At 34.1% G+C, this 15,058-nt stretch overlaps 2 protein-coding genes across 6 annotated transcripts in view; one reads left to right on the top strand and one right to left on the bottom strand.

Annotated features, from left to right (window-relative positions):
- Positions 1-4,571, top strand: part of usp2b (ubiquitin specific peptidase 2b) — a 47,940-nt gene extending 43,369 nt beyond the window's left edge. For 3 of the 5 annotated variants that reach the window (XM_082171483.1, XM_082171479.1, XM_082171480.1), the window contains exons 7-12: positions 26-129; positions 240-317; positions 863-941; positions 1,087-1,194; positions 1,336-1,456; positions 2,746-4,571. In XM_082171483.1, coding sequence (XP_082027609.1) covers positions 26-129; positions 240-317; positions 863-941; positions 1,087-1,194; positions 1,336-1,456; positions 2,746-2,830 — 575 coding nt within the window. In that variant the 3' untranslated portion in view covers positions 2,831-4,571. Of the gene's footprint in view, positions 1-25; positions 130-239; positions 318-862; positions 942-1,086; positions 1,195-1,335; positions 1,495-2,745 lie in introns of all 5 variants that reach the window. The other 2 variants (XM_082171481.1, XM_082171482.1) reach the window with 1 other exon arrangement.
- Positions 4,572-8,411: 3,840 nt separating this feature from the next.
- LOC309499503 (uncharacterized protein) lies at positions 8,412-14,056 on the bottom strand. Its single transcript, XM_082170753.1, has 3 exons — positions 13,941-14,056; positions 12,229-12,471; positions 8,412-9,819 (listed from the first exon to the last, which is right to left on the bottom strand). The coding sequence occupies exons 1-3, from the start codon at positions 14,011-14,013 to the stop codon at positions 9,647-9,649; spliced, it is 489 nt and encodes a 162-aa protein (XP_082026879.1). The 5' UTR covers positions 14,014-14,056; the 3' UTR covers positions 8,412-9,646.
- Between the last annotated feature and the right edge of the window lie 1,002 nt (positions 14,057-15,058).

Raw genomic sequence — 15,058 nt, 5'->3', positions numbered from 1 at the left:
AAAGTGGGGGGGGTTTTCTTCACAGATCTGTTTGTTGGTCAGTTGAAAAGCTCATTGACGTGCAGCGAGTGTGGCTTCTGCTCAACTGTGTTTGATCCGTTCTGGGATCTGTCCTTGCCTATCAATAAGGTTAATATAAAGACTGTCACACTCAAATACTAAATTATTGACATGGCAGCATGTTTGTGTAAACGTGTGTGTTTCATTTTGTTGTTGTTGTTTTTTTTGTTTTTTCTTAGACTTCAGGAGAAGTGAGTTTGATCGATTGTCTTCGACTTTTCACCAAGGAGGATGTGCTAGATGGAAATGAGAGACCAGTAAGTACATTTGACTAATTTAAGAACATTTGACTGTATGTAGTAAGGAGTTTAAGTGATCAGTGTCGTACATCTACTTATTTGATGAGTTACAGCAAATGCAGGATATAAATAATTTCTTATTTATTTTACATCATAACTTTTTTTCTGGTTTAAAAAGTATTTATATATATATATACAGTATATATACAGTATATGGTAACACCTTACAATAAGGTCCCAGTTAATGCATCAACTAACAATGAGCAACACATTTGTTACAGTATTTCTTAATCTTCGTTAACTTTAGTTAATAAAAATACAAATTGTTGTTGTCAATTGGTCCATTAAGTAATACAAACAGATCACTTTTAATTGTAATAATGTATTTGTAAAAGTTGAAATTAACGTTAACTGAGATTAAGAAATGTTTTCAAAGTATTTTTATTGTTATTTCATGTTAATGTAGTTAGTTAAGTAATGTAGTGTATATATATATATATATATATATATATATATATATATATATATATTATACATATCCTAACCTGTCTTTTTTCATGCAGACATGCCACAGATGTAAATCCAGAAGGAAATGCACAAAAAAATTTACCATTCAGAAATTTCCTAAAATCTTGGTGCTTCGTATCCTTTTTAAACAAAACCACAATACGAAGAATTGCATTCTTTATTACTATCATGTATTGATGAATTAAATACGTAACATCATTAAGTTATGGATTGGATAAAAAGCATGTATTAGTTTGCCCTTGACTCATAACTATCTCAGATCTGAAGCGTTTCTCTGAGTGTCGTGTGAGAACCAGCAAACTCTCCACCTTTGTAAACTTCCCCCTCAAAGAGCTGGACCTTAGGGAATTTGCCTCTGATAACAGTGGTGAGTTCTGCATCATCATTTATGACACCTGTATTCTGTACAGTTGTTTGAGCAATACAGTTTTTAATGTAGCTCCAGGATAATTGTGTTTAATTGTTGTTGTTTCTCTTCTCTTCTATCTTTCCTGCTCTCTACTCACAGTAAATGCAGTCTATAATCTGTATGCTGTGTCCAATCACACTGGTACATCTTTGGGTGGCCATTATACAGCATATTGCCGTAGTCCCTGTACAGGAGAATGGTACACGTACAATGACTCCAGGTAATTAGACATGACAAAATGTCTAAAAAAAAAAAGAGGTTTGTGCAGTAAGATTATAACAGAGTTATTCCTACAGTTTGGTGGATTTTATGTCCCTATGAAACAATACTGCATATTATACATAAAATGTTGTTTAACTTTACTGCTACATGGTTTTCCATGCATAGATATGCCCAATTTCATAATGATTAGTACCTAAGAATATTGTTTTGCAGCTCTTGTCAGACAAATTCCCATATCCTGATTCACGCTTTCTCAACTTCACTTTGGAAAAAGTTTACATTTATATTTCTAAATTACTACAATTCTAAATATATTTACTTATTCTCTCTGACATAAAATAAAATGTATTGTTATACATATTTTAATGTGTAAAACCATTAAATTAGTTTATGTCCCTCAACCTCCACTCCATCCTGTTACATTGGTGCTATTTGCCCTTTAAAATCTTAAGAGTATACCCTAAATATTGTCTTGCTAGAAGTAACATCATTTTTTGGAGGAACTCTAAGAACAAAGTAAGAATCAATCTTAAACTTTTCTCTCTTTTCCTCAATTTTAGGTGACATATAAGTGTAAAACATGTCCATCCTGTTGTGTCAATTTATACTGGACATGAAAATGTTTTTTATTTTTTATTTATAGATTCCTAAATTCTTCCTTTGCTAGCATGTTGTTCTTTCCTAGCTAGTAATAGACTTTATTAGCTTATTAAACGTCCACCCTGTTACACATTGCATTGTAAACATGTCCTATAACAGGATTGACAAATGCCATAGAATGTTAATGTGAAAATTATTATGTTATATTAGCCTGAGCTTGACCAGTGTGTATTTATGATAGAATGACATTTTCTCCCTCTGACAAGACTTAAGAATAATTGAATCGTAAAAATGTTTTCTACAAACCTGCTCGGTCCATAATCCACCAAATTGTTGGAATGACCCAACTAAGCATGTGCATTACTATTTTAATCTTATTTATTTACCTAACATAGATCTGTATTTAACAGCATTCTAGGCTATAATGTAATTAGTATGTGCAGTGACTACAAAAAGTATTTGGACATTTAAGTTACTTTAGAAGTCTTTAGATATTATATTATATTATATTATATTATATTATATTATATTATATTATATTATATTATATTATTATTTTTGTTTAACATATATTTTGTTATTAACATATATATATTTGACTTAAAAAAATACAATGAAATAAGTAACATTGTGAAATATTATTATTACAATTTAAAAAACGTTTAAAATAAATCATTTCTATTTCAGGGTGAGCCCCATGTCATCCAGCCAGGTGCGCAGCAGCGATGCATATGTGCTGTTCTATGAATCGGCGACCTCTTCACGCATGTGATAATGAAACGGACAAGCCTTGGATAAAATAAACCCTTTTGCTGCTGTTGAACTACATATTGGTCAAGGTCTACATGCTTGGAGGACTATGGGACTCTATCCCAGGCCTATTAACCAAGGCCAAAGACACACTGGAATTAAATTATGGTCGTGGCTTGTGAAGTGGAATGAAGCCTGGGATGAGTTTTATTCCAAGCCCAGATTGAGCTTCACCGTAAGGGCTCCTCCATCCATCACTCCCCTTGAAAGAGGCTGCTGCTCTGGGGATGGATTTAACAAACTGAAACGGACAAAGACAGACAGAGAAACATGAACTACTACCTCTCTTGAATGAGCAGGACTGTGTGTGTGTGTGTGTGTGTGTGTGTGTGTGTGTGTGTGTGTGTGTGTGTGTGTGTGTGTGTGTGTGTGTGTGTGTGTGTGTGTGTGTGTGTGTGTGTGTGTGTGTGTGTGTGTGTGTGTGTGTGTGTGTGTGTGTGTGTGTGTGTGTGTGTGTGTGTGTGTGTGTATTTGTGTATTTGTGTGTGTACGTGTCAGTCTCCAGACTGATACTGTAGGACTCTATGCACTGTGTAACTGGAGCCGTCCGGGTCTACAAGCAGTCACCACGACTCAAACAATCCCCATCCTTTATTTAATTTATTAACATGAGTTCAATGTTTTACTCAATTTCATACTAATTACTACTAATTTAAACAAGAGGTCATCTTGCTGAGGAACCATATAGGTCAACAGTGTAAATGATTCTTGGATTGTTCAATGGATTGTTTACTTGTTCGAGCAAATATGTTTCTTCAAGCTTTGTCTCTGCTTTGCTTGATTTGCTTATTTTCAACAGAATATGCACATCGGAAGGGCTTAGTTTAACACTAATGCATGACTGTGCCCTTTCCCAAAAACCCTCACCATTACAGAGAAGATTGTATGACTGCCCCTTGGTGGCCGGAAGATGTAAAACCGAAAAGAAAAACCTTGGACCCTTTTCATTGATGGTGATGAGACAATTACACAGTTATGAATGAACATCATACATTTTTTATATTTAAATTTTTTAGTTTTTTTGTTTTTTCGTACATGTATAACACTATACTTTGTGTTATATTACCTTGGCATTGAATTACAGAAAACTGGTTAAAGCTGTTTCGAGGGTGTTTCTAATACAACAATCGAGGGAGTAACGGCAACATTTCTAATCATTTGGAAAGTCATAGAAATGCTATCATGGATTTTTCTTTTGGTATTGGAGCAAATGGGAACGTTCACCACTATAGAAGTTTACCCAACCATGATGCCTTTCGCTTCTGAGAACCCCGGAAATGTGAAAAGGGTCCATGGAAATCCATCTCCAGAAGAATGATTCCCTCTTTAGGCATTTGCGGACTCAATGTTTTCCTCCAGGGGCAATACCAGATTTGAAAGAGGCCTTAATATGTTTGTCAGGGACTACAATATTCAGTTTAATTTGAGAATGAGTCTTCATTAAACAGGAAGCCACCAGGAGGGCGTATGTATGTGTATATGTGTGTGTGCTGTGCGCCTTTATGTATTATTTCTTTATTTATGAAGTGAATGTTGTGAATGTAGCTTATTATTGTGCTTGAACCAGACAATGTTTTTTTCTACCGAGAGATTTTAAATGAGTGGTAATATTGTGTCTGAAATGTGACTGTAGTGTAACTCATATCAAGAGCTCTTTGCTTTTTAAAAGAAGTAAATATGAATAAAAGCAGATGTCTACATGAGTAATCGTGAATTGTCTGCATTACTTCATTAGAATATGCATATAGTGATCATGAATTATAGTGCTACAGAAATGGCCTAAAAAACAGAATGTGATAAGATGTGCCAGTGGGTAAGCTGTGTGTCACGATCATGGTCACGATCCCCTTCTTCTTCTTCTTTTTCTTCTTCTTCTTCTTCTTCTTGAGTTTTAATCGTAGCTTGCATCCTTTATGTTGCACTACTGCCATCTTCAGGAGTTAACTAACTCCTACACACAGCAATATGTAAAGTCCTTGTCATTAGTCCTGTAATTATTAGAAAGCAGATCAGATATTCCCCTCCTTGTTTTCTTCCACTACATTCCAGTATGTCATAGCCCACGCCCAGTTAGCCCTATACTTTCCATATTTTTAATCATGTCCTCTCTCTCTGTTTCATATTTTCTGCAATTAACAATCACATGCTCTACTGTTTCTGGGGTTTGACAATCCTCACAGAATCCAGTTGGATGTTTCCCCATAATATGGTATTGAGTGTGCTATTTAATTTACTGTGTCATATTCTTAATCTGTTCATGGTTGTTTCCTCTCTTCTGTTTCCCCTTTTGCTTTCCACAACACCAACTCATTATTTCATAAAATAACTCATGATTATTTCTGGCAGACTACACAAAGCAGAGACTGAATCACTACGAATAAGAACTTTGTCTAGTTTACTCTGTTCAACCTATTCATGGGTTTCATCAGGTCCCTTTCCACAGGTGTATTAATCAAGCACAAAGCAGTCTGCATTCATAATCTAGGTGCTTGATTTTATACACCTGTGGAAAGGGACCTGATGAAACCCATGAATACTAAAGCTATCAGGATGGCATACAATACAACAGTGTGTACACTCAAATTATTTGCAGTCTGCTTGCATATCTCATATCCCTGGCTGAAAATTACTACTGCAGAGCCTGTGTTTACTGATTGGTGCCATTGGTGATTGGAATCCATTCACCAAATAAGAAAGTCTGCCTGGGTTTCCCTTTTTTATTAAGGACTTTTAAGTTAAAGTGTTTTCTGTCCCCTTTGTTCTGGTGTTCCTTGTTACCACGTTTGTTCCTATAGTCATTATTGTTAGTTTCCATGAAAATAAATCACCTTCACCTGTCCCTTGTCAATGCCTCATAATCTTGTGTTTTTAACCCCAGTATTTTCCCTTGTCCTTGGTCACATTTTCTGCAATAATGAGCTTTAAAAATGCAGGAGAGTAGGATCCAATTGCCATAATAGCATTTATTAACAAAATAACCAAAAACACAAGGAGCAGAACATCTATGAACTCAGAAAACAATAATAAAGCATGCCAACAAACAACCATGAAGGACAGGACCTGACAACACACACAGGAATCACAGAGGTTTAAGTACACAAAGGCTAACAATATATCAAGACACACCTGGGAACAATGAAGACTAATGAACAGGAAACCAATCAACAAATCAGAACCCAACATAGAAACTGAACATAGGAACAAAAGGAACAATTATACTTCAATTATAATTATTCTCTGTTGCATTAATTTCCTGTTATCACTATAAAGCTGCTTTGAAACAATCTGTTTTGTAAAAAGCGCTATATAAATAAAGGTGACTTGACTTTTTACTTGACTTGACTTTTTACTTGACTTTTTACTTGACTTTACTTGACTTGACTTTTTACTTGACTTGACTTTTTACTTGACTTTTTACTTGACTTGACTTGACTTTTTACTTGACTTGACTTTTTACTTGACTTGACTTTTTACTTGACCATAAGACCAGGATCATGACTTGACTTTTTACTTGACCATAAGACTAGGATCATGACATTGTGTCGCCCAAACAATATTTTTATTATAGAAATCTTTGACTACTGAAACCAAGTATAGCTAAACAAGACTTTGATTAATTATACATGTTTGCATAAGCAACTAAAAGTAAACTGCTTATGCAAACATGCATATTTACTTTTAGTTTGCTTATGCAAACATGTATATATTTACTTATAGTTGCTTATGCAAACATGTATAATATTTGGGATTGATTGATTGATTGATTGATTGATTGATTGATTGATTGATTGATTGATTGATTGATTGATTGATTGATTGATTGATTGATTGATTGATTGATTGATTGAAATAAATTCATACTTTTATTCAGCAGGGATGCATTATATTGATCGAAAATGACAGTACAAAGACATAATGTCATAAGAGATTTCTATCAAAAAATAAATGCTGCTCTTTTTTTTTCTTTTTTCTTTTTTTATTCATCAAAGAATCCTAGAATGCATCACTGTTTCTACAAAAAATATTACAATATAATCAACACTGATATTAATTATAAGAAATGTTTATTGAGCACTAAAGCAGCATATTGGAATGATTTCTGAAGGATCATGTGACACTGAAGACTGGAGTAATGATCCTTAAAATCTTAAAAAGATGCTTAAAATCTTAAAATTTTGCCATCACAGGAATAAATAACATTTTATATTAACATATAAATTAACATATTATATGACATTTTATAAACAAATATATTCAAATAGATTTTTTTTTAAATAATATTTCGCAGCATAAAATTTAATATTGCTGTTTTTGCTGTATATTCAATCAAATAAATGCAGCCTTGGTGCGCATTAGAGACTTCTTTTAAAAGACATTTTTAAAAGTTTACCATCCCATCAGTAGTATGAACGTATGAACAGCAGTGTAAAATATTTAATATAGACATAACTTTAAATGTAATCAAATTTTATTCATTTTTTATTGTATTTTTCATTCATTTATTTTAAATGTTTAAGTATTTACTTTTTTATTTTGCTTTTGTATTATATTAATATTTATATTAAACGACCCAGAACAAATAAAATCAAATAAATTTGACACATAGCTCATTTCCATGCACTATACTAGTGTAGTCACTAGAGGGTGACATTAGTCCTCACTCTATCACACAAATGCTCCTGCTCACAATGACCTGTAAGTGGAGAAACAATAAGTCTTACTTATTGTGGCACTGAGCATCCTTGGGGAACATGAGGAAAACAGCTTATAAATCATACCAAGTGATGTTTTCTGTGAAGGGTAAGTTTAGGGGTAGGGATAGGTAACATAAACATGGAATATACAGTTTGTACAATATAACAATTATTATGTCTATGGACTGTCCCCATAAAACATGAAAACCCAACGTGTGTGTGTGCGCGCGGGCGTGCGTGCATGCGTGCGCGTGTGTGTGCGTGCTCTTGCTCTCAGTGCCTTTGCAGATTAGGTTTCCAGGCTAATGCAGATTATCTGTTGGAGAAGAACTCAATTTGTGAGAAGGAGAGAATTATCTCACTTCCACTAGCTGACTGTGCCAATATTAACTCAACCCTACTCTCAGAGGTAGTGACAAACTGCTCTTACCCAACTGACCTTTTCTTGACCCATACACTTAAAATATACACTCCTAATCTCTGACCTTGACACCGTCAATCCAGATTAAAGTTTATATCAGTCAGAGGGGTTTTGTAACATCTTCCAGAGTAAACATCATACCGGTCATAATTAATTATCCCCTTAATGGTGTCATAGTGGTCACACTTAAAGATCTATGAGGGTTATTGCATTATAACAACATTTCAAACCAAGGTTGTAAGCATTTTTTAATGCTTAGAAGCACGAGCACATTAAGGATCACAAGAGAAACATTTCACACACAAAAAAAGTTTATTAGGGTTTATACTGTTATACTGTATTTAAGCATTTAGACACTTTCTTGGGGAGAGCCTTGGTTAAAAGCAGTTGGATTTTTTTTATATATATATATATATATATATATATATATATATATATATATATATATACACACATACACATCAATATCAGCTTTACAAATTTGGCATTGTGGTTCAGGGCCAATTCAGGACTGTCTCTATCTCTATCTTCCTCTGCATTCAGAAATTCTCAACATGTGGGATTGAACTGGATAGTGTTTATAAAGCAGTTGCTGGAGGGAAGGATAAATATTTGATGTGCTGTCCTGTTTGATGGCGAGAGAGATAGAGAGCACTTTTACCTGCTGTGTGACTGAAAACTCTGATGTATATTTCTGCCTACTGTTTATCAGTTCATTCTAACATAACACACAAACACTATGGTTACACACACACAGCCTTAAAATGCTTTGTGTTTTCCCAGGAAGCAAACTCAGAATTGCTTCGGTTTACACAAAGGAAATATAGACATATCATAAATGTACAAGTGCTGCACATGGCCATGTCATAAAAAAGACAACTCCGCAAATATAGAGAAAGTAAAAATTATTGTATTAAATCATAAAAACAATAGATCAAAACAAAGGGGTTTTGGAAATATGACACAAATATAAAAACAAACTTCAAGAGAAAAGTTTCATAAAAATAGATTTGTTAGATTCTAAATGGTAAAATTACTGTTATACTGTTCAAAAGGACTGTTTGTGACACTTTGTAGATGTCAAGTCAAGTCACATTTATTTATATAGAGCTATTTACAATACAGATTGTTTCAAAGCAGCTTTACAGAGATAACAGGAAAATAATGCAACAAAGTTTGTTTCCAGAAGAAAATAGCATCACAGTTCAGCTTAAGTAAGTTCAGTGATGTTTCATTTTTGTTGTAAAAAAGTTACTAATTTAGTTAATTTTTATATAGACCTATAGCCGCTCTGGAGAAAACCGTGATGTCATCGTCTAGCTCAGTTCAGTTCTCATATAATGGTGTCAATGCAGGCAGATCAATATTATTGTTGAATATTAAATTAAATGTTCAATTTAATGTCCCCAACTAAGTAAGCCAAAAGCCAATGGCAACAAAGGTGAAAGAAGGCGAAAAAGGCGACAGTGGCAAGGAACCAAAACTTGTTGCAGAATAGAGAAAAAAAACCTTGTGAGAAACCAGACTCAGTCAGGGGCCAGTTCTCCTCTGGCCAATGAACAAACAGTGTATGGTTATGATTCAGGCAGCATTACAGGTCAGAAGTCAGATTGAATTGGAACAATCAGAATATTATGCAGTTCCATGTGGTTGAAGATCGGAGTCATCTCGCCAGTATGGAGACGAGTTTGTTGAGGATCTGTGCCGATGGCTCTCGTGTTGATGAGGCCTTCACAGGGGAGAGTCTAGGTGACACAATCTCTGCTGACACTTCAGCGATGCACAGGTCCTCCATCTGGTCTGGATACGGCCCGGGCCCGGCTGACTTCAGTAAACCTCGGAATGAGAAAGACTAACATAAGCATAGATGCTATTCTTCTTATGATGTAATGAGTACATCGGGTGTTATAGGAAGTGTTCCTGGTTCCGGCTGACCTAATTTATGCAGCCTAATAATCATTTAACTGATTTGAATAATAGGAATGTATAACTTTCTATGTTTATGCCAGGTTAAAGAGATGTGTTTTTAGTCTAGATTTAAACTGACAGAGGGTGTCTGCTTCCCGGACAATGTTTGGAAGACTGTTCCAGAGTTTTGGTGCTAACTAGGAGAAGGATCTACCGCACGCAGTCGATTTTGATATTATCAACTGGCCAGAATTTTGAGATCGCAGTAGACATGAAGGACTATAATGCGTTAAGAGCTCGCTCAAGTACTGGGGAGCTAAACCATTTAGTGCTTTGTAAGTAATCAGCCATATTTAAAAATGTATACAATGTTTAATAGGGAGCCAATGCAGTGTTGACAGAACCGGGCTAATATGGTCATACTTCCTGGTTCTGGTAAGAACTCGAGCTGCTGCGTTTTGGACCAGCTGTAGTTTGTTTATTAAGCATGCAGTGCAATCATCCAGTAGAGCATTACAATAATCTAGCCTTGAGGTCATGAACGCATGAACTAACTTTTCCGCATTTTTCATTGAAAGCATATGTCGTAATTTAGATATATTTTTAAGATGCAAGAATGCGGTATTACCAATGCTAGAAACATGGTTTTCAAATGAAAGATTGGTATCAAAGACCACATCTAGGTTCCTAACCCAGCAAGCAATTTTGCGTTTAAAAGATGTCTAATAGCCGTCCAAACACAGCTCAGACGTCTAGGCAAAAACAAGGCAAAATTTGGGCTGTCAGTGAAAATGTAATAGACGTCTAAACCATCGCCCAAGAATAGACTCATCATCAATTAGATAAAGAAATGAAATGAGTGAAGTAATGAAACCAAACACCTTTAATCACGGTTTACTTTGCTTACATGATGGAATATCCAAAAACTTCATGTAACCAAATTCAAGGTTATTTTGGCTAGACGTGTGTTACTCATAGCCGGACTGTATTGGGTCAATAGTTAACATAGACGGTGAAATGATGGCTATTCGACAACGAAGACTGGAGAGAGCAGCTATCAATTGTTAGACAGTATTCTAGGTTAGTACGTGCGGAGGGTTTTGATCCAATCATTACTCATTTGGATGTTTCAAACATTCGTTCGTATTCATAGTTAATGGGATGATCTACACCTACACAGGATCTACATATACAAATATATACAGTACATGAGACTAAACAAACATACAAATGTTGCACATTGTGTGCAAACTGTGTATTAAAAACATGATTATTTTATGATGGAATACAATGGGATAAGCTAGAGCCAAATTAGCCACCCAGTTTGACAGTGTACTTCAGCATTTATCCCTCCACCTAGACAGAGCAAAAACATCATGCTAATTACATTTACAGTTGAAATTTGTACAATTCAAAGTTTGACACTGGATTAAGTATTTTGATTAGGTATTTTGGTAGCACTTTTGGTTTTGGTCATTTATAGTCCTGTTCGCCATGCAAATACTGTGTACTTATTATAGTAATTACAATAACTGGGCAATAACTTGGTACTAACCCTGAACCTATACCCCTAAATATAACCTTAGCCCAGTTACATTATATTACCCTGTATTTTCTTAGTACACGTAAGTGCATGTGCTGTAAATTAAAGAGCAACAGGTATTTTAGTTTGTAGTTATTAATACCATCTGGTGTATTAGCTTGCCATTTGCCGTATCATTTGGTATTACAAAATGTATACAGTGTATATTTTGAATACATACATTTTATTATGATTATATAATATAGGGGGGTTTAAATATAATAATTTTTTATAATAATTTAATAAATCAATAAATCAATCAATAAATAAATGTATGTTTTTTTTTATATGGTTAAAACCTTTATAATAACTATGACAACTAATAATAATATAGGTCTATAATAATAATAATAAAATAAAATAAAACAATAATTATTAAGAAATGGCAGATAATTCATGTTTTATTTTTATTAATTCATGTATTATTTTATTAAGTCGAACTGGTCAGTTTACCTAAAGATGGCAGTTCAATTCATATTTGCATATAAAAATTGCCTCATATTAGGCTACTTAAAATTTTGATAATGTGAAAGATATCACACATGCATGCAGAACATGGACATTAACCCTCTATAGGTTTGATTCACATGCAGTATGAGCTTGAACTGAGAATAACATCATCTTAATGGGTTACTGATCTCTAATCTGTATTGTTGCATTCAGGAGAACGTCTGGATTTAAAATCTTACACATGGACATAGTGCACAAGTAAATTAGAAACTGTGTGCATAGATATGCAAACTTCAATCACGTACCCAGTGCTGCAACCCCAGTAATGGATCCTTCAGCTACACCTACAATCTGGCCTGATGTTAAACCTTCTGGTTCTCCTGAGGGTTCACTGACAGAGCTGTTGTGCTGAATCTGTGTAGTGGACAGATCCATGGATGTGGAGGAAGAGAACAGGCTTGTGTGTGTGGAGTCAGACTCAGTGCTCACAGACATCATTGCAGTTGTTCCAGTGAAGTTCGCAACACTGTTATCTGCACAGAAGACCACTGAGAAAAACAAGAAAGAGTTCTTAATCTCTAGTATACTATCAGAGCTGACTGTGCTGCACAATTTAGTGTCTTGCTAAATAATACAATTATATCTATATATGCATTGAGATTCACACATTACCACTTACAAAACCCATAAGAAAAGAAAACAATGCCTGAATGAACAGTCATTCTAGTACACATGTACATAGCTCAAATATTAGCCAACAAACATCAAGATCACCCTGGTATAATTAATCTAAAAAAGAAATAAATTTGAAAACACATTTTCAGTAAGTAAAACATTTTTAATTTTTTTTTTTTTAACACTTTACAATAAGGTCTTATTCATTAACATTAGTTAATGTATTAAATATATAACAACGAGCAAAACATTTGTTGCAGTATTTATTAATCTGTTCTAATATTAATTAATAAAAATACATTCATTGTTTGTTCATGTTATTTCACAGTGCATTAACTAATGCGTTAACAAATATAACTTTTGATTTTAATAATGTATTAATAAATGTTGAAATTAACTGTTCATTCTGATAAAATTTATTCTTAATTCATTTAACTAAAAGTTATTGTTATTGAACAGGAAATTTTTATTTAAAAAAAAAAATGTAAATGTAAATTGTAAAGGTATAATGGCTGGATATCTTGGCACTTTAGTCACTCTCCTCTCATCTGTCGGTTTTATATTTTTCTTCATATCCTATATTACAATCTGGATCACTATAACAACCCACCAGATCTGTATACAGAAATTACACTGACGCACCATTTTATGAGGGTGATGTTATAAAAAGCCCCAGTCTCCATGGATTTATGGCATGCAAATTATCCGTGTGGAAATTAACAGGTCATTATTACAGGTATCATATGTCAACATGCATGTTGTGGTATTTTCTGTAATGTTGAAATCATTAGAATCTGACCAAAAAATGTTAACTGTCATGAACTGCTCCAGTAAAAACCAGTATTTATTAGGAGTAATCCACAATCAAGTCCAAAAACAGGCAAATAGTCAAACACAGAGTGGGCAGTCCAAACAATGATATCCAGAACACAGGCAAACTGAACAAGAAAAAAGAAAAACCACCAGGAAACAAATCACTAAAAAACAAACCACCAGAAAACAAAGGCTAGGAAAGCAGTGCAACATTAGGAAGACTGAGCAATGAATGAGACAGAAACCAAGGTATCAATAGGGTGAAATACGCTGATTTCACGCAGCCGTTATTTTGAAATCGAAAGCGAGGCTCCGGTGGGAAGAAAACCGGAAGTGTCGCCTTTAATCACAGGAGAGTCGTGAATGCGATGGCGTATTGTTGTGTTTAATGATGTTGTGTCAATTCTAAAAATGTACATACATTTCTTTCATACTTTAGACTATATACAGTGAAATTAATTTATAAATAAAATAATTTTTTTATATATAATTCAGAATGTTAAAACAGAAGCAGGAATGAACTATATACATATCCTATATTGAATATTAACATCCAATAGTGTAAATCGCGGCAGCAGCTTCAGGTTGGTAATCCAAGGCATTGTTGTTTATCTTTACTTCCGGGGTTCTTCCCACCGGAGCCTCACTTTCGATTTAAAAATGGCGGCTGCGTGAAATCAGCGTACAAGACAAAGCGACTAATCATGGCTGAAGTCCGGGCAGTGGGTTATGGGTAATGAAGTCCGAGATGAAAATGACAATGAACAGGGGAGTGCCATCTGGTGGCTCTCAAGGGCACTCCAGCACAGGACCGTAACAAAAACACTACAATAAATAATTAAAATGTACACTAAGTAATCTCTCCACATTAAGTTAATTTTAATGTTTGTCTGTCAGTGTATGAAATCATTAATGATATACAATAATTTATACAAAACCCCCCTGGTTCTTGAGTACTGGGGAAAAGCAACAGGCTACAGAAATGCAAAAATAAAGGTCCAAGGAATGATTTTGGATTTTTTTATTATTATTTTTTTTAGCTTCTGGTCCCACTTTAAATGTCTTTAATGGCATTTAAAAGCCATTGGATACAATGCACTAATTGTGTGCATATGTTTTTACTTTGTAATTATATTTTTTAAATAAATTCAAAAATACTTGAATGTAATTACATCTGCAGTTAATTTCAGTAAATACATCTCTAATAATACTATTCCCTTACCCTTAAACCTAACCATACCATACCACCAGACCTGTCCCTAACCTCACCCGTATCCCACCTCAATAGCAGCAAAAGTGATTTGCAATAGCTAGTAGTTAAAGACCCATATAGAGTGCTTCCTTCTTTCATTTTCACACAATATGTTTGTTTTTTCTTGTCTCACTTCACTTCACTCACTTAACCAAATAGGGGTTAATAGTTGGATTAAAAAAAAAAATGTGTCTAATATTTATTAAATGTTTTTAATATTTTATTACTTAAAATAATGGATGAATTAAGACTAACTTGTTCTTCTGGTGTATCTATAAAATACTATACTTAAAATACTGCTACTTTAAATAAGGAGGTGATGATTTAGGCTAATGTTATAATTTAAATTAAATAAAGAGACATTCTGAAATTGTCTTGATTTGTGTCAAGAAACA

Source organism: Leuciscus leuciscus, assembly GCF_965113295.1.
Source record: "Leuciscus leuciscus genome assembly, chromosome: 5".
NCBI lineage: Eukaryota > Metazoa > Chordata > Actinopteri > Cypriniformes > Leuciscidae > Leuciscus > Leuciscus leuciscus.
Note: the sequence above shows the minus strand (reverse complement) of the source record. Positions and strands in the feature narration are given on the sequence as shown.